The sequence below is a fragment of the Diadema setosum genome, chromosome 4 (assembly GCF_964275005.1).
Source record: "Diadema setosum chromosome 4, eeDiaSeto1, whole genome shotgun sequence".
Classification (NCBI taxonomy): Eukaryota; Metazoa; Echinodermata; class Echinoidea; order Diadematoida; family Diadematidae; genus Diadema; species Diadema setosum.
Window position 1 is genome coordinate 5,034,894 of NC_092688.1, and position 20,475 is coordinate 5,055,368.

The 20,475-nt window shown below is 38.7% G+C and overlaps 1 protein-coding gene across 1 annotated transcript in view; it reads left to right on the forward strand.

The window, feature by feature from the left end:
• Positions 1-17,046, forward strand: part of LOC140227525 (GATOR1 complex protein DEPDC5-like) — a 47,676-nt gene extending 30,630 nt beyond the window's left edge. Inside the window, 12 exon segments of the mRNA XM_072307926.1 lie at positions 657-847; positions 2,882-2,971; positions 4,434-4,525; positions 7,239-7,410; positions 7,940-8,152; positions 8,636-8,865; positions 11,011-11,146; positions 11,943-12,140; positions 12,860-13,040; positions 14,682-14,848; positions 15,629-15,852; positions 16,374-17,046. Of these exon segments, the coding sequence (XP_072164027.1) occupies positions 657-847; positions 2,882-2,971; positions 4,434-4,525; positions 7,239-7,410; positions 7,940-8,152; positions 8,636-8,865; positions 11,011-11,146; positions 11,943-12,140; positions 12,860-13,040; positions 14,682-14,848; positions 15,629-15,852; positions 16,374-16,947 (2,468 nt within the window). The 3' untranslated portion in view covers positions 16,948-17,046.
• Positions 17,047-20,475: the final 3,429 nt, after the last annotated feature.

The window sequence follows — 20,475 nt, forward strand, 5'->3', positions numbered from 1 at the left end:
GCAACATGACTACGTCTCAGTGCAAAGATTTGAGTTGATTCTCTTTGTTCAAAACACCTGTATGTAGTGTATGCACACCAGTTGCATGAATCTGTTCTATACAAAATGTGTGACTCCTTTGACTTATTTAATAGAATCATGGTGTTTTCCATATTACAATAATGTAGATGTAGATATGAATCAAACTGTTGACACGTGGTACCGTGCGTACATGATACATGTACAAGTTTGTAGGATACAAGTACCAAATGGTGTGCCAGTGCATTTTGCTAGTAATATAGTACTCCTTGTGATGTAGGGATAATGTTTAAGTTTCTTCTGTGTGTCTCTCTCTTCTTTTTCTGCCTGTCTTCCTTTATTATTCATATTATTTATCTGCTCTTCCACATTTTTGTCTTTTCGGTCAGTAGTATATACACATACAGTATACAGGTGGTATGCTGTGGTGAGAAAAAAAAAATGATCGATATGAACATCTGTACTTGAAACTACATGTAGCAAACTGATTATGAATGAAAGTTTGTTTCTTGGTGCGAAACTATTGCTAAAATAGAGAATTTTCCAGGGCCTGCGTTGGACCTGTCATCCACTCATAGCAATAAGACTCAGGTGATAATGATGCAAACCTAATTTTGTTTCTGTTTCTTACTGGTCAGGGGTGGACTGGAAATCACTGACCGCCACGGCCTGTCTGCCAGTGACCACAGATTTTTACCCAGACCGTCTGTCCCTGGAACTGGACTTCGTGGAGTTTAACTATGAGCTGTTGGCTGAGGAAGACATCACAGGACCCTTCATGACGGTAGAGGCCATCTTCCAGGAACTCGTATCTCAGCGACTGCTTCAGGTACGTGAAAGAATTCCGAATCTATTATTAGAACAATTTACCCCATTGGAGACTAGTCCAGAGGAACCTGAGTATACTCTTGCAGGTGTCTATGGGAAATGGATGTTATAGCAAAATAGCTAGTCCTCACTGGGTTAAGCTTAAATGACTATCTGCAATGATGTTGAAGTACATGTATAGATTGAAGATGGAAGTGTTACGAAGAGTTATGACAGAGTTTGTGTCAAGAGGCTGTGATTTGTTTTGTTCCCAGGGACATGCCACTGAGTTTTCATTCCTACGGTTTCCACTGATACTCAAACATACATTAAACAATGCTTGGTTGTCATCACGCATGTGCTAGTTTTTGTTTTAGGCAAACCCAACCCCAGGTAGATCCACTATTTGCACAGAATGAGCTTTGTGATAATCCAATGCACCCGCGGGCGGCGCCATGTTTCTCCAAAAGGGGGGGGGGGGCCTACTTTGCATGTTTCATAAGCTAACAAGAAAAAAAAAAGGCCTTCAGCCCATTTTCTGGTGCCATTTCCAGGTTTCTTCATCTGACAAGTCAAAAAAAAAAGGGTCTTCAATGCAATGATAGTATTGATGATAGGTGAATGATAGAATGATAGTGTTGAATTGTTACATCCATTTGCCTTATAGATTGAGATTGAAAGAAATAACAAAAGTGAATATATCTTAATATTAGCAGCTCACTGAAGTCAGCGACAATTCTTGGTCAGAAATCTTGCTTTTAAGTCGACTTTGAAGTTCGTGGCAGTTTCCTCCTGACAAAAGAGGACTCCATCCCAAAACGTCTCCTTCTTCAAGGTTTGCCTGATGTTCTTTACTCTTCCTACGCAAGCTCCTTCTAACTCGTTCGTAGTAAAGTGGCTCGTCTTCTTCCTTCCCAGTTGACTTGGTGCAGTTTGGTGATGCCACTGGTTTGCAGGTTTTCGTCAGCTGAATGTTGCATCACCATACGATACTTTTTTGTCCTTTCCTTCCTGGAAGATCTTCGTGCCGTGTTCACTGTACCATGTAGCAGTAATGTGCTCACTAACTTTTACAGGTAGTCCTACTAGTGTATGGTGTACACCCAGGCTTCCGATTTCCTTTCCTAGCTGGACGCGTCTGATATCTGTTGGAAGCACATCGCCAGATCCATCGCCAGGGCCATCTGACTCGGTCACATCCTTGAATGTACTGTCCACTGATCGACTTCTGCTTCCTGTAAGGCCCACATCCCTCTTGCCTTGCCTGACAATGGAGTTTCATTTCCTTCCTCGACACATTGACGTGTAACAGGTGATACACCAATTACTACAGTAGTTACTTCTGTAGCTCATTCACTCACTTTGCCTCCATCTCCAATTGGGGTGACATTCAAAGGATCCTCCCAAACTTCTGTCTCCTGCTGTTTTTCCTTTGGAGTAGTTACTGATCTACCCATTTTCACTGGTTCCCCAGTCTCGCGACTCTTCGGCAGTGGGCTTGTCCTCCACAGCAGACTCCTGCTTCTGGGGGTCCTCCTATGAGGACTTCTCCTTTGGGGGCTCCTCGCTCTGCCCGTAGGACGCTTTCCCGTTTGCATGTCCCAGTGTTTCTTCTCATGGACCCAAAGGTTGTCAATTCTACCCTAACTGCGGTCACATTCACGGCACTCAAAACGCCGAGGATGTCTGTTCTGGCTGTCTATGTGCTTCTGCAGATTCCGGTGGTGGTTGAAATACCTCTGACACATATAGCACTTGAAGTTCCCATTTTGATATGAAGTTGATGTTGTTGTTTTTTTCTATTTTGTTTTCTAAGGGTCTGCAAGTTATTATGCAGTTATCTTTATATGAATGTATAAAAGAATTCCCCAAAAGATACGTTTCTTCGTCAAATGGAATAAATGAAATGTTGCATTTTGTCACTATTTCAGTTACTATAAAGTTCACGGTTAGCAAAAAAAAAAAAAAAAAACTTTTTATAGCTTGAAATGATGTCTCGAAACATGTGAGCCCTGATATTATTTGTTGGTTTTGATCCATCCCATGGTATTGGTAGGGTTTCCAGTTAGTGGTGCTTCCCAGTTCACTGCTAGCCATGATCAGCAGAAGTCAGCGCCATCCACCCTTGGTAACAAATGCTGAAAAGGTCAGTAAAGATACATCAGCCTCCATTTTGAACGGGCAGGTGCATTATATACTCCTAATGTACATGTACACTTATGGCCTTGGGTGGGCCCTTTTTCATTTGTTTTAAATGCACATTATACTCTGAAGAAACGTTTAACAATGCCTTTCTTCCCATTTATGCCTAGACTGAAACACTACGATATCCCCAATTGAAGTCATTTACAAGAACACACGCACATACACAGAGCAAAGCAAAGACACTCCCCTATTCTGCTCAGTGTCTTGGAAATTCAAATTGCATTAATATTGATGTCAAACAACTCTACACTCTACAGGGCTTTGTATTTCTTTTGTGCATGTGTATGTGACATGATTTTTTGCCAAAGGTGTCAGAGGCTTTCTTAAATTTTACTGCACACTGTCACAACTTATTTTGTTTTAATTTGATCAACTGCTTTAAATTGTAATTCTTTTCTCGATATTAAAATATTTCCTTTTGTGTTAGTCTGAAAATCTCTCTTAAAAGGTTCCATTTACACAGGAATACCAGTTTTCAGGCAAAAGCCTTAATTTAGGCCCTGGAAGCATCACATTTCTAGCCCTCTTGTATAAAGTAGCCTCACGTACAGTAGACCTTCTCTTTCATTTTAACTACAAGTAGCATCCTTTCCTTATGCTTGCCTTTGCATGCTTACAGTGTTGCTTGATTTTTATACAATAGTTATTGTGTAAGTTCAGTATTTTAGACACATAATTGTGATCATTGCCACAGAGGTGGCAGCTAAATGTGTGTAGTCATGTTAACATACGTAGTTAAACATTCCTCATCATGTGTTGGCTTTCCAGCTTCCCACCCCTATCATTTCTCTGCATGAATTCTCTTTTAATGCAGAAAGGAATCACGGCTATGTTCTAATTTTAGTTTAAGGTACAGACAGATAGTAGCTTTACCAATTTCACTTATTGTATTCTTTCATGTATTCGACTAACAAGTGTTTGTGGTGTCATAGTTTAACCTTCCATTTGTTTATCTGTGTGTTTAGTACAGGTATGTGAGAATCTTTCTGATGTGTATTTTCCTCAACAGCATAATTACATGCTGTACATCCCATGGGAAAGGGTGTTGACATTCTACCACACATGAAAAGAAAACTTAAGTGTGCAAATGATTGACTGTATCTTTTATTTGATGCCTAACAGCAGTCAGATTAAATAGGGTGAATTAAATTTCCTCGTACGAATATGATAAATGGCAACATTGGTATCATAACTAGTTTATGTGTGTTTCTTAAGTTTTGTTGTATCAGGTAATTATATCTCTTGCAACTCTTACATGTGCTAAAAATCTTCTGGGAGTCTCATCATGATGTATTCGAAGTAGTTGTGTATTGCTGTGGCTTTAGATAGACATATTGTAAGTGTGCATGGGTGACTAACATTCCATACTAGAGGTGATGGTGCCCTTTTTCATCGCTTTGTAGGGAGAGTATGTGCTGAGCATTGGCAGAATCTTCCACAAACTTCGGCTGCACAGTGAGAAGAAGACAATCTCGGTGACCAGGTACCGACCGAGGTCAGTGTCAAAGGTCATGGGGATCAAGTTTTAACTTTCATTAAAGTAACGAGGAGACATTCTGGTTAATTTGGCATAATGTTGTGAGCCGACTGTCACTACAGTGTACCTAATATTTCTCATCGTGTAGTGGCTTTATATCTTCTCTAGTGTACTCACTGTGTCATATGGGCGAATTGTTTTCAACTAAATAGATAAAACTATGTTGGTTGTGAGCATTTTTTTCTCTTCTCAACTATAAGTAGGTAAAATTATATCTGTTGTAAGCATTTGGTCTCTATCAAAATGAAAAGAAGAAGAGAGCATACACATGCAGTAGATTGATATGTTAAATTGTTAAATGACCCAAAGCAACCTGTTTAACTTTGTTGCTGTTTGCTGATATCATCAGTTGAGAACCAAAGCCAAAGCATCATTAATGCTTTACAAAGCATGTCACTTGAACATCTTTTTTGCTTGTTGCTGATATTTTACTGATACTAATCAGGTTTGAATACCAAGGTAGTCATTATGTTTCTGACGCAGATGGTGTTGGTGAACATAACTTCATTCTCTTTTTGCAGTTCATGAAATTGAGTGAATGTATCATGGACTCTGGTTTACTTTATACACTGATTTGATGGCTGCACTCAAACAGAAAAACTCTCATTTTCTTCTTCAAATTGCTCTTCATACTCAACTTCCTCTTTTCTTCTTCAATAATTTTTTTTTCTCCATCTTTTCCATTCTTCCCTCTCACTTCAGATTCTTCAAAATCTGATCAGACTTGTGAAACTATTCTGCAGATTTCCCTTTCTTATTGTTGATTCTGCTGTATTTACAACTTGTCTATTACTAATGAAGTGATTTCATCATGGTGAAGGGAAATTGTCACTGCTTATGATTGAAATGAAAAATTATTTTATGTTTGCCAGCATTTTTATGCCTCCGCCACGAAGTGGTGCCGGAGGCATTATGTTTTCGGGTTGTCCGTCCGTCCGTCCGTCCGTCCTTCCGTCCGTCCGTCCGTCCTTCCGTCCGTCCGTCCGTCCGTCCTTCCGTCCGTCCGTAATGAATTTTGTGGACAAGGTAACTATCGAAACCTGTTGAGTTATCCTAATGAAACTTGGCATGTACTGTAAAAGTGGAAATTTTCGCTGTGTTGAAATTTTCGCGCATTTCGCGCAACCAGAAACTAGCGCGAAAATAAAAACACGCGAATATTTTTGCTTGCCATACGTTCCTGTGCGTGATGTCTTGATTCCGCGGAATTAAAAACACGCGAAACTCTTCTGACCCGGCCTAGCGCGAAAAATTAGTCGCGCGAAAATATCCACTTTTACAGTACGTGTATTAGGGGGTGAAGTTGTGCCTATCAACTTTTGGGTGCACATGCTCAAGGTCAAAGGTCAAAAGGTCAAGGTCAAATACATAAAATTTCACTATTTCCACCATATCTATTGAATGCCTGAAGATATTTTCTTGAAACTTAGTGTATATATGTATTACCCAATTAAGATTCTCTGGTGAAAGTTTGGGTCATGAGGTCAAAGGTCAAAGGTCAAAAGGTCAGGGTCAAATACATAAAATTTCACTATTTCCACCGTATCTATTGAATGCCTGAAGAGATTTTCTTGAAACTTAGTGTATACATGTATTACCCAATTAAGATTCTCTGGTGAAAGTTTGGGTCATGAGATCAAAGGTCAAAGGTCAAAAGGTCAGGGTCAAATACATAAAATTTCACTATTTCCACCATATCTATTGAATGCCTGAAGATATTTTCTTGAAACTTAGTGTATACATGTATTACCCAATTGAGATTCTCTGGTGAAAGTTTTGGTCATGAGGTCAAAGTTCAAAGGTCAAAAGGTCAAGTAAAAATACTAAAACTTCTTTTTTTTTCTCCGTACCTTGGAAAATTGTTCAAGGTATCTTCATGGAACATAGTATATACATGTACTGACTGGAAGTGATTATCTAGAGAATGTAGGGTTCATGGGGTCAAAGGTCAGGGGTCAAAGGTCAAGTGCAAGACTTCAAAATTTTACTATTACCCTCATATTTATGCAATGCCAGCAGGGTTATTTTTTTACACTTGGTGTATGCGTGTGTAACCTAATAGAAATTCTCTGGAAAGTTTTTTTTTTCTCTCTTTTTGCCTCAAAGGTCAAAAGGTCAAAGATCAAGTGAAAGTGCTGAACTAACTTTTTCCTCCATATCTCGGAAGTGGCTCAAGTTACCTTGAAACTTAGTACATATTATGCATGTTCTACCTGAAAGTAATTATCTTATGAATTTTAGGGTCAAGGGCCAGATGAAAATGGTAACAATTTACTATTCAATTCAGAAATTTCACTTTTTCTCCACACCTGTACCTTGAAAATTACTCAATGCCTAAATGTATGAATGGGTCAAAGTCAAGTTAAAGTCCTTAAATCCCTAGATACTGTACATGCTCTCTTATTCATCCAATTAAACCTACGTCAAGGAAGGTGAACATTCAACACATTTGTGACAAACTTGTCATTCCAATATTTTGCCAATTTTGTGAAAATGTAATCACACAGTGTCCACATGTACTATCTAGACCTATTGGGAAAATCATGCATAATGGCGGAGGCATACCAGTCGCCAAAGCGACATTTCTAGTTTTGGAAGTATCAGTAGAACCCAGTAATATGTTTGATCCAGTACCCTCTTTGATAAGACACTCTTTAAATTTGTTTTGCAGACACCCCTCTCTGTGTGACCCAATCCAGTACACCTACCAGCTGTGGTCAGCCCAAAATGAGGGCTACACCCCGATTGTGACCACCTTCAGGCATGAGGTCATTGAAGGATACAACTGGAACTATCTAGATAACTACATCTCCTCGCACGACAGTGATTTCACCCTGGTTGATGTGAGTATCCTGTAGAAACTATAACTGTAAAATTTGTCATACACAAGTAACCAATTTAAAACAAGACTAGACAGACATATAACTTGGTTTTGTGTGAGCATTTCAGGTATTATGTTCTTTCTCATGTATACAAAATCATGGTCACTACCAGTAGAGGACATGTACATATACTTTTGTGTATGTCTTTGTATTTTCTCTCTAAGAAGAATTACTGTATACGCCATTTATTTAGCAAGTCTAAATTTTTGCGAATTGAGAATTTCCGACGATTTCTTGAGTGGTTAAATTTGCGATAATGGAGTCCTGTACTGAACAGAGAAGTGTACACGCGTACGTCACATTCACATCGGGATGAGAGTCAATATTTTCGAGTGTCTTTAATTTTGCGAATAGCACCCAACTCGCGAAATTTGCGAAAATAAAAACCTCACAAAATATTCTGTGTATACAGTAATACACAGATTTCACAGTAGTAAGCGAAATCGCTTCTCTGACTGTCATTTCACCTTTTTTTCACTACCTGATGCAGTCCCTCAAGTTTTGGCGGAGTCGGTTCCTTTTGATCCCGAACACACCCGTGCTTATGAAACGCTTTGCGGAGGAGAGGGGAAACGTGACCCTCGACCCGTCGTCTTGCGAAGAGGACCCAGCCTTCCGGCATTTCCAGATTGAGGCCTTCCTGCGGTTCATTGAGATCCTGAATGGCATTCGTAGACAGACCAGCACATCAAGAGGACCCAAGGTAGAGCCATGGGATAGACATGTGACATGTGTGCTTTAGACATGTGATGTGCATGTGACAGACAGGCTTTTACACATTTTATACAAATAAGTTGATCACTAGTAGCTCCATGATAATAATAATTCACAATATTTATGTAGCGCATACCACAATAAATGTCTTAAGCAAAGGAAAAAAAAAAGAGAAAGGGAGAAAGTGCAGTTTCAGAATTGTTAGACATGAGACATGAGACTATTCAATGAACAAATAAGTTTTTAACATGGATTTGAATTTTTCTGTCGAGTCTATTTGTTTTATACATTCAGGTAGATTGTTCCAAAGCTGAGGGGATGCTGACTGAAAAGATTGTGAACCACAGCATTCAGGCCTTCTAGTTATAGTGTATGTCCAGTTAGTACACCTTATAGCCACTTTTTAAAGGGGAAACACTGAGTCTTTTTATCATTATCAAAATGACTTGTATTTTATCATTGCCACTCTCAGGTAGGTACACCATCTGGCCGTCAGACCCCCAGCTCAGGGGACCTGGCCCACCCAGCTAACCGGTCTTCTCCTTGTCAGGGGAGTGACACAAGGCAAAGACACCACAGTGGGGCAAGGAGTAACCAGGGTAGTCCAGCGCCCCACCCTGCCAGCCACACCCACTCTGAGCCTATGACGCTATCCCTGTCCACACCACTACAAGTCATTGCAACAGCCATGGCAGACCCAGAGTAAGTACCATATATTCAATGCTTCCAGCTTTAAAGGGACGTTACAGCTCTGCTTGAGGTGAGGATTTAGCTTTTAATGTTTTGTGAGATATTCAGAAACCACTCTATGAGATGTCAAGAGGCATGCAATTCTAAGGGGAATCAAAAGTTTATTTGATGAAAATCGGTTTTGTAATGGCTGAGATATCAAAAAACAACGTGAAACAAAGAGACCCTAATAAAAGATGTGGCCTGTCGCCTTTTATTATTATCACTTTTTTGGGTATCTCAGCCATTTGAAAACCAACTTTCATCAAATAAATGTTGAATCCTTCTTAAAATTACATGATCTTTCATATTTCATAGGAGGTTTCTCATGATCTCATTTAGGAATGTTATAAACCTGAATCCTCACCTCAACCAGTACTGCACAGTCCCTTTAACCCTATTCTAACTGGGCTATTTGAGACCAAGTTTTTTACTTGGGGGGGGGGGGGTCAAATTGACCCCCCCCCCCCCTTCAGATCTTGGCCGGCGATTGCAAAATTTTGCCTAAACATAGAGCCGGATGTCAACTACAAGATTACATGGTCATACTAAAGAAAAATTCTGATTTTCTATTTTTAGTAAATTAATTATGCAAATTTACGCATGAAATAATATTTTCACCTATAACTCCATTAAAACGACTGAGTGATTGCTAAATTTTTGTGTAAGAGTTCCTCAAGACACATTGAACAATTTTCTTGTAAAAAAAGTAGTACAATCAAAATCAGTTTCTTTTGTTTTTTATTGTTTTGTTAATTTCTTATGTATTTCATTGTTTTTTGACCTTTTGTTTTCTATTGTTTTTTGGCCAAAATTTGTTGCAGGCTCTTTTTCAAGCTTGTCTACATTAAAATTGATTAATTTCAATGGTTAAAAGTTGAAATAATCTAATTTATATCAATTTAACCTAAAAAAACACAATTTGCATTGGATGTGCACACTATATCATGAATTCGAGTCATTTTCGGGTTGACATGCATACGCAAAACATTATGTAACTTCAGAATGGTGTACCCGGACATCGCAAATTTGGTCTCAAAATATGCGGGAGACTTCAGAGAAAAAAGTCATGAAACGACGCGGCAAAATCTTTTAGTGTTGCGGAATCGCGGTGCAAAATGTTGAGGGAGGGGTCAAATTGCCCCCCCCCCCCCCCCAGTTAAAATAGGGTTAAAAGAGCTGGTTGTATATGTTCAAATTTTCAGCAGTAATTGCTGTATGTGACATATGTCACATACATGGGCGGTGAGTTAACTCAGTCGGTAGCGTGTCTGCATCACAATCTAAAGGACCCCGGTTCAATCTTTGGGTTCAACTGAGCAATGTTGTGTGTAATCATATCGTCCCCTCTAGTAAGAGACAAAATACTCTGTCCCTTGGATAGGACATGAATTGGAGGTCCCTTGTGTGAGAGAGTACACAACTCATGCGTGTAAAAGATCCCGCTTCATCTATTCACCACAAAGAGCAGGGTGTTTAACCCGGTGAAGTGGTCCTGCCTAACATCCAACTGGACCCTCTGAAAGACTAACTATTGCGGCTGAATATGGGCTATCCCGCCATCTTCTCAGATGTTTCGGGATCTAACAGACAATTATGTGCATTGAGTGTTTGAATATGTAATAGAGAATTACAGTGAAGGAATGAGAAGGATAAAATGAAGTGTGCAATTCACCATGCCACACCTCAGGAGCCCTGCCTACATCCAGGCTGGACAATTCCCTGTCCCTCCTTCACTGTGTTTTGCCTTGTGCAGGGCTGCCTACTGCTGTATTTTACTTTGTATGTTCTGTTTTGTTTTGTTTTTCATTTTTAAAGAATTCAAAACTATTTTAGGCAAAGTGTGTGTGGTGTTGTTTTTTTCTTAGCCTGTGCAATTGTGCTATCTTTAAACCATAATGTTATTCTTGCCTTCAAAGTATTTTTTTTCATTGAATTACTACATGTTTGTTAATTGGTTGTCATTGTTGTTTTGTTGTTGTTGTTTTTTTTTTTAACTACAAAGTTTGGCATCTCTGCTGTTGTTTCATGCAAACACATGGTTCCATTCCTTCTTTTGTGTGTTTGTGTAAAGTAGTAATTCTTTTCATGAGGTGTGTAATGTCACTTTTTTGATAGGCACGGTGTGAGATTCCTCCCGCCTGGACAGAAGGGACTTCCCCCAAATTGCTTCATGGCGGCAGAGGCAGTGACGTGGATGCAGAGGTCACTCAGTGGGGAAGTGTCCATGTCAGAAGCACTGGAGGTGTTGAAGGTAGGCAGGTGTATGGAGAAATAACCTAATCAGATGATGTAGATGTACTAGCCTTCTTTATACCTCAATTACCTGCCGGTAGGTTTATGTCTGAAAATTGGGCATATTTGCCTCGTTGCCACTGAAAGGGTTAAATAGAATACAGTGTTTATCATATTTTTTTTTTTTTTATTCAAAAGAAATGTTATTTTTTTTATTGCAACTGATTGGCAAATTGCCCTACATCAACATAAATTAAAAGAAACAACTCAAAAGAATTTCATCAGTTTGTATAATGTGTTATGCTGATGCTTCAAGGTACAGTTTACCTTTGGAAGCAGTGATTTAAAAAATGTTCGAGATATCACATTTGATGCATATTTGTAGGTCGATTGTATCGCAATACATCCTACCATGTAAACATTTTTCAATAAAGCCTAAGATATAAGGAAATATCACTATTTTTTTTTTCTATCAATCATAACTGTAGACGGTTTAGTCTAGGAACATGTTTATTATAACTATTGTTCACATTTTGTATATCTAACAATACTTACATAAATATACTGATTCAAATTTTTACATTGGTGTTTCTATCCCTAACTCACATTTTAGAACTATTTTGAAACACTAAAACTAAGTTTTTGTTTCATCTGCAAATGGTAAATTATGCCTTTCAAAACAATTATGGTGAATGTACGTTTGCACCTGCATAACCAAACTAAAGTATGTGGTGTTTTGTTAGCTCACATTCCAAAGTCAGTGTAAGGCCCCAAGAAGTACTTGAACATGCCCACCCAATTTTCCTGTTTTGCAGAACATGAATGAGAGTAGACTTATTCAGTATGCATCGGGAGAACCCCACATTCCTTTCGTCAATGGATTCTACGTGTATTGCCTGATGCTGCCAGAGAACGTACCAGCCATGACTGACCCCACCAAACCCTCACATTCATGGCGGGACCACATACCCCAGATGGCAGCCAACTCAGAGTTCACCAGCCGCTGGTTTGAGGTGAGAGGCCTACTAGTGTCCAATTGCCCATTTCACATAAATATTTCCAGTTGTTACTGTATAATGAACACAGCTTAAATGCACCTTGAATGCTCAGTATGTATTTGTTTTTTAGTGTGCTTCTGCCATGGCGACTGCAATAGATTCTACTTATAGTGTTTGCAGACAATAGTTTCATTTCTTTATGAAATGGACTCCAGGGCTTTTATTACCTTGGGCATGGACACTCAATTTTACAGAAGCTGTGATGGATATTTACCTGTTAATGCATTATTATGATCACATTATGTGAACTGCAAACCTCTGTCACATCAGCAGGTCTGTTAGTGACGTACCCTTATAGTATGCAAAGGATCACTTTTGTGATATAGTCGATGTACCAAGCTCATTATGCTGTGATGGAGTTCATGATGTATAGTTTACATAAGGCTTTATCTCTAGCAATGCTTTTATCAGTAGGCAAAATACAATGTACAAACCCCTATGTATTGTTTACAGATGTTGTCAAATATTGTTGATTTCGTATATCAGTCCTTTCGTCATTTGATCTTACTGTATTTCTGATTCTCAAATCTTCAATCGTGTGAGCCATAAATAGGCAGTGATAAAGGTGTGTGGTGATATCATACAGGGTAATTTAAGTGCCAGTCGTGAGCTGGCTCTCCTATTCATTGCTACATGGTTTCAGTAGGAACAATCCTTCCTGACTTTTCACAAAGGTTGCCGTCATGGAGGAGTCGCTATGGAAACAAAGAGGATCGGAGGCAGGGCCCAGCAGCGGTGTGGGCCTCATGACACCAGAGGGCTTCCACCGCCAGTCTCCCTGGAGTGCCCGAGAACGGGATGGACGCTGGCAGGGCTTCGGGTTGGGAGCTGGATTCTCCACAACTCCAAACAGAGGTGATTTGATCATGTTGTTGCACTTTTTTTCTTTTTCTTTTTTTTTTTGGGGGGGGGGGGGTGTTGTATTTCTCCATCACATTTCATTTATGTGATTCCAACTGTGCACCCTACTGCTTGACATGCAATGTGATGGTTGTGTGGAGCTTTCTTTTGTCATTTGCCATCATAGTCTCCTTAGATATATCACTGTTCAAGGAGTTCATTGTAGTCATGGTTATTCCATCAAGTTTTGTTTATTTTTGCGATACCTGTTGCCTACGTGTGATGCCTGTATGTTGGGGTTTGTTTTTTTTTTCTGTTCTTATGGATCCATGTTTCTGCTTTAAGTTTCAGTTTAGGGCTAGTTTGTTCAGAATTTTCAGGAAGTAGATCCTTCATTTGAGACAAATTACTGAGGAAACTCAACAGGGATAAAATTGGCTATTTTTATGACATGAAGCGTGACACAATTGTCAAAGAGATTACTGAAAATTGAATAATTTACCATGTAAGTAAAAAAATAAAAAGAAAAAAAAAGAAAAAAAGAATATAAAAGTGACCAAAGTGATACCAGAATGTGATCAGAAGCACATTTGTGTAGATTACATGTCCTCATGAGAAAATGATTTTGTGATGAATACAAGTACTGAATATATCTATATAAATTTCTCTTTCAACAAATCCCACTGTCTTTGCCTGTATTTTATGTTTGATCATAGATGGTACTGATAGTGGAATGGTGGTTTTTTGTGATTTAAAATACTCTTTTTGCACAATGGACCAGTGATGTTTTCAACACGACTTACTTTCAGCATGTCTCCTTACCTTGAGACCTGCAGGGTTGTAATTCAAGATGAACATCTGACTAGTTGTTTTTTGAGAGATTTTTAGATTTACAAGTGTGTATATGCCTCAGCCCCCAAAGGATATCAGTGGCATTATGTTTTCAGTTGTCTATCAATCTGGGACATACCTCGTTGAAGCAATTTAAGTATCTAGTGGATTTTGGGGGCACTTGGCTCAGGTGGTGACACAACATTTGCTCTTAATTTCTCCAACCAAGGACTTAGTTTTAGTGTGAGAGGGTTTGAGGTTTAGTTTGATGCGAGTATTAAAATTAGGGGTGGGGTTATGTTTTATGGATAGAATGTATGTTTGGCTTAATAGCGTGAAGATATTTCATGGGAGCAATTGTCGCAGAAGCATATGTCATGGGACTGACTCAGGTATGCTACATGAGGTGTAAATGTACAGAGAAGATTTTTGGCCAAATCCCTCAGGGTCAAAGGTGACTGAACTTTGGCAAATATGGGACTTTCAGCTGCAACTTCATCTCTGAATGTCCAGTGGTGATAATTGATAAGAGAATTAGAAGTGAATAAACTTTTATTTTTAAAGGCTCAAAGTCAACTGACACAGACAATACTAAGAGCTAAATCACAAAATAAGTTTAGTCCATTCTTGTCGATTTGAGATATGTGCTATCAGTCCTGTAAAGCAAAGAGAATAATTAGAAAATATTAGATACTTTAATCATAACTTCAAGGATATTCTTTGTTGTTTCATTTTGCTCTATCTGATGTAGGGACTTACTTTAAAATTTTGAAACTGGCACTTAACCCATTTTACAATCAAACTTGTCACATACACTCAATCTAGCCTTCAGGCCTCCGGAAACCAGGAACGTGATGCTAGAGATTGACTGCAACAAGACGGACCGTGTGGAGTGGTGCCATGTGAGCTACGATGGCACCTACAGGCCGGATCGGGTGTTTAACTTCCAGGTGGAATGGCTAGTCTGTACTCCCAGTCTCCTGAATGATATGGTAGGCAGAGATGGCTAGTCTCCACAATTCTGCAGGAGATTCCTTGAAAACTTTAGTGTCTGATCATGTCTTAACCAAAGAAAAGAGCTGCAAAGTCTCTGTAATTCTGCTTGAGGCTTCCTGAAAAATTCAGTATCCCTTCTTTAGTGGGTAAGAGAATGTAAAAATCTCCCTGATGTGAGAAGTATCTTTATCCCTGAGATGCATTAAAGGACAAGTCCACCTTCATATACATAAGGTTGATAGAATGCAGCAATATTAGTAGAATACATCAGTGAAAGTGTGAGGAAAATCGGACAATCTGTTCAAGAGTTATGAATTTTTTAAGTATCTGCCCAGTCACTGCTGGATGAGAAGACTACTGCAGTGTATGATGTCACATGCGTACAACGATAAAAGGAAAATAAAAAGAGAATTTTACAAAACTTTACGTTTTGAATAAATTGCACATTTTTCGACTTGTTACTGACGTATGTTGTGGGTAATTTATTCCTCCTGCCTTTCTTAATTAGAGAGAAGTCAAGTGTTCTTTTGTTATGCGAGAAAAATGGAAATATGCTGAATTTTCAGGGGTGAGTTTCTTCAGTTTGTCTCCCTCTACAAATCATTTATCATGTTGGATTTTCCTTATTCTTTCTTTATATTGTTGTACACATGTGACATCACAAGCTCTGCTCCTTAGCACAGAAAAGAGTCATATCTTCATTGTATGATTAATGAGCATAATAAAGATGAACAAAGCATCAATCAATGTCTCTTAATATGTCACTGCCACTCCAGTTGCAAGGTTGGTCAAGGAAAGCCAACACCTTTGGATTCCACCTAGTACCTGCCCCCACCGACCCCTTCCACCAGCATCCAGACTTTGCCAACCCCCTGCGTTGCCCCCTCTTCATCCCCCTGGCCATTCAGTCCCTCACTCCCTGCCATCAGGAGGGGGGAACCAAGAACCTGCAGCCTGGTGATAAGTGCATTGACCTCTTCCAGGATCTGATCCTCAGAAAGTAAGCACCCCTTAGAGTTTTGAGTGCAAAATTTTACCTTTACAGCAACACCAATAAAATCTGTGAATCTGTAAGTAGAAGTTATGTAGTGCCATTGATATGAGGACATTTTTTGTCTTGCTTGGCTTGTCTGAATGAGACATGTGTGGGGTACTCTGCAAAGAAAATGGTATTGTGAAGTAGAAATTATCCCGCCAAATGTGCCAATCAAAGTTTTCTATCAGTAGTGGCAGTGCATGTCAGTGATAGTGCAGAATTCTTGTTTGCAGTGATTCAGACCAATGTTGGTTTTACTTGATTTTAAGCAAATGGATGAACAAGAATGCAATGAAGATTATCTATGGATTCAATTACAACGGTATCACTGCATCCCATTATATTTCCAAAATCAAATGGTAACAATTCACACTGTGTCATCTGGCATGAATTATAGCACAAGATAATATTGGTGCACATTTATGTCATTCAGCATTTTGTGAGATTTCAATAATAAGCCTTTGCATCATTCTGTTCTTGTCCAGACATGGCTTCATTCTAGTTGGTGAAAGGCGCAAGAGCTCTTTCATTGGCTATGGCTTTCATTCTGGTGGCAAGTACAACCAGGCCGAGTACATCCACAAGTCTGGCGTCTGCTTTGTCACGCTTCTTAACAACGCCGAGGACCCAGCCCTGGCCCCTGGTACCCCATCCAGTGCTACCGGTCCTAGCGTGCCATGTGGGGTTGTGAAAGTGCCCCGCTCCTCAGAGGGCGGAGGCGGGATGCCTGTCATGGTGGGGCGAGATGGTAACTTTGACATCGTCGACACCGCTGCCGATGAGCAGGGCATGGAGGTGAGGGAGGAGCAGAGACGAATGAGGAGCGGAAGTATCCGAGAGGTCCGGAAGAAAAACCTTGAGGATGGCAACCCTACCCCAGTCAGCGTCGGTTTCCTCTGGTCCATGAACCACATGCTGACCAAGCGGTGGCGCTGCAGCGCCTGTGGAGACGAAAAGTTCTATGACAGTCTCATGCGTGACCTCATTGCAATCAGCCGAAACATAGATGGAAGATTGACAGAGCTTTGGCAGCAGCATAAAGACTCTCTTCATCCTTAGAATGCAATAATGAAACATTTGACCATTCATATGTATTGCACGACAGAAATTATAAATGCAGCTGAGATTTTAGAATTTGGTCCAAACATGAATCAGCTTTTTTTTTACATTCTTTCTTCTTCTCTTTTTTTTTTTTTTTGCAGGTGATACAACAGTGATGCAAAGAGAGCAAAATATTCCTCAATTGCATTTAGTAAATATGTACATTGTTATAAATACAGAGAATATATATGAAAGACAAAGTAATTTGCAAACGTGGATGAAGAAATGATTTCCCACAAATGAGAGCTGAGTCTTATCTGTTTTTGCTTGATAAAGAGAAATGAAGCAGAAACCAGAGAACATCTTTTTAAAAAAAGAGAGTATTAGATGGGATGCCTTAAAAGTGTGGCATGATCTTAAACAGCATAATGTGAATGTTGCTTTGAGCAAATACAGCAGTGATAGGGTAACAAGCACAGAATTATCGATTACCGATTTATTGTATTTATAGATTACAATCTAGTAGCTTGTTTTTAGGTTTTCAACATCTTTTCTTTCTTGAGACTTTTGGAAGTGGAGATTGAGTATTCATTTACATAAATTATGAAAGCCTGCATTTTCTCATCAGTTCAGTATTTTGACTCATCGTCCCTCTGTTGAAAGGAGCCAGCAAACAGGAGGAGTCTCTGCCTCGTACTGTCTCTTCTAGGACATGACAAGTGAAACCAAAGTACTGCAGGCCTGTTTGTAGGGTCTGTGATTTAACCTCTGTGTGCTGCAAAAGATCAAGTCCCTATTTTTCTTCATTTATATTTTCATTTTTGTGTAGAGTATCATACATCAAAACACAATTAAAAGACAGTTGTCTTCAAGTGTGTTTAGAGAAGCCATTGTTGGCACAGTAAATTCTTTGTGTGCAATATGAGAATCTGATGCTTTTTCAGTATTTGTCATAAAATTGTAGATGTTGGCACAAATTTTAGTTGCTTATTTTAGAAATGAAATTTCAGGGAAAAAAATATTCCCTGGCAATCCACCCAAATGCGACAGAGGAGCATGCTGCTAAATAGTCTGGTCAATTCCTGCGTAGAATGCAATCAACTTTGATTTACAATTACATTGGACAGTGGTCACATGACTGCGATTATACATGATAGGTGTTTTGCTTATAGGCTTGTCTGCACTGATGGCACATTTCATTTAAGTCATGTATACTTACAGTGTACATACATTATATTTGACTTGTTTATTTTTTAGTTTGAAAATGTCAAAAGGGAGAGCATCTTTTCATTGTAATTTTACCAGTAACTCATAAATCCATATAAGAAATTAATGTGTAATTATTTGTCCCTGAGCATTGTGACATTTGCATTGTGATTAGCCTTGTGGTTTGTACCAGTGCCCAGCCTGCAGTAGGTGACAGGTAATGAAGTACATGTCTCAAATTTTGACAAATAAAAAAGGTAGATTGAGCCTCTTATCTTTAGGATGTGAAGAGCCCATCAAATGAATGCATATCTGTCCCAACCAACATTTTTTTTTTCCATGAAAATAGAGGTTGTTTTGGAAATGCCTGCTTCTGCCCACTGGTGCATGTATGACATCCATGGCAGCTGTGTGCCAAGTGGCAAGAAATTTGGATGTGGAACTTGAAGGGAGAATACTTCCATCCAAAATAATTTTACTTGAACATTGTAATGGCAGTTTTTAAAGAAAATGTACAGGACTTTATTTATTTATGGTGTTAGAAGTGTATGTGAAAAGGTGTGCATCAAAAATGGAAGAAGGTACCTATGTGAATATGAGATATTGGTATCTACATCTCCAAATTCCCAGTGATAGCAAATAATGTTGTCACTTTGTGAAGCTTTGTCAGCGAGCCATACGGGGTTTTCGATGTTTTTTTTTTTTTTTTTTTTTGGGGGGGGGGCTTGATTAAAACACACACACACACATCTGACTTGGTCAATGAAAGCATGATTTACTCCTACTGTTCTCAAGAGCATGGAAAGAACAAACACAAACAAACAAATATTGTTACAAACTCAGTCAACTCAGTGATGGCCTACAGGGTATCTGCCAAATGATCAGATCTCTCTTTCTCTTTCTTTCTCCCTTTCTTTTCTCTCTGGCCATATCTCTTTACAAATATCTCATCTAGTTATTTAAAGACACAAAGATATGTGACAGTGTAGAACACTATGTGTGCATTTACCCTATTTTTCAGCCTTGATTTGCTGTGGACTTCAGCCCAACTCCAATATAAAATTTCTGTTGATTGTTGATATTGCAAAAGGAAAATTTCTGATGTTGAGTAAAGAACTAATGCAATACACACTGTGTGTATGTGTTTGCTGTGATCTCATGCCTCCAGTAAGTGCATTTCTGCAGGGAGACAGATCAGTGAAATATTTTTTGTCCTTTCTTGCATATATTGTAGAATCAGATTAAATTCATATTGATATCTCTTTCTCAACAGTAGACTGATGCTATCATGAAATTTCAGTCTTCTGTCAATGTTGACAAGCTCTTTTTTTCTTTTACATTTCTTTTTGGTATGTCAGTTTTTTGGGGGTTTTTTTTCGTTTATTTTTTTTAACTCTATTGTAAGGAACTAATGCATCATGCAAGTCATCTTTTTTGTTATAGGAAATATGCTGTGTTAAAGGTGCTTACTATCCTTCCCTTTTTTATATGAATGAATTGAGATAAATTGTCTTATTAAAGTCAGAATGCATAGAGCTTTGTGCCCAAATTACCTTAGCAGTGATGTAAGAAAAAATGATCTGTGCAGTGTCATTATCTGGTTAGAATTTATTTTTCATTGCCATGGTTTCATTACTCTTAGTCCTTTATTTTTTGCATGGTTTTTTTTTTTTTTTTTGTGACATACATGATTAGTCTCTGTAGCCAAGAACATGCTAAGAACACACTGAGCTGAATAGTCCAAAATGTGAGATACGATACATATTTAAGTTCTACTGGTCTGTTTTCGCAAGTACATGTATTATTTAGGTATTGTGGAGAGTGCCTTTAAATCTAGGTGCACACAAGGGGCAGTATATGATGCAGCGTCCTGTGATGAGCCAAGTAAAAAGAAGTTGACAGATTTTCATTTTTGCCAATCTTGCCCAAATCTCAGAGTTGCTAAGTAGCTGTACATTTCCAAGAAATCATCGCTAAATATGTATGTAGCCCAACACATGTATGTGATTGTACTAAAATGTTTGATATTATGTTTATCAGTGGTAGCTAGAGTAAGTACTTTGTATTAATTGATATTCCCTCTCAGATTGCTATGAAACAAAGTCATTGGTGCATTTGTTTTATTGTTGTCGTCACGGATTGCATGAGAATTTGGACCATATCATTGTATCTATTATACAGTATATGAATGTCTGTTGTATTGTGGGGAACTGATTTGTGCCAAAATTTAACAATTACAACTTATTTTTTGTATGATGATTATTTTATGTCTGTCATGAATTAAGACTTGGCAAAGCCTGGAGTTATCTGGATTATTTATTTTTTTTTCTCTTTTATAAT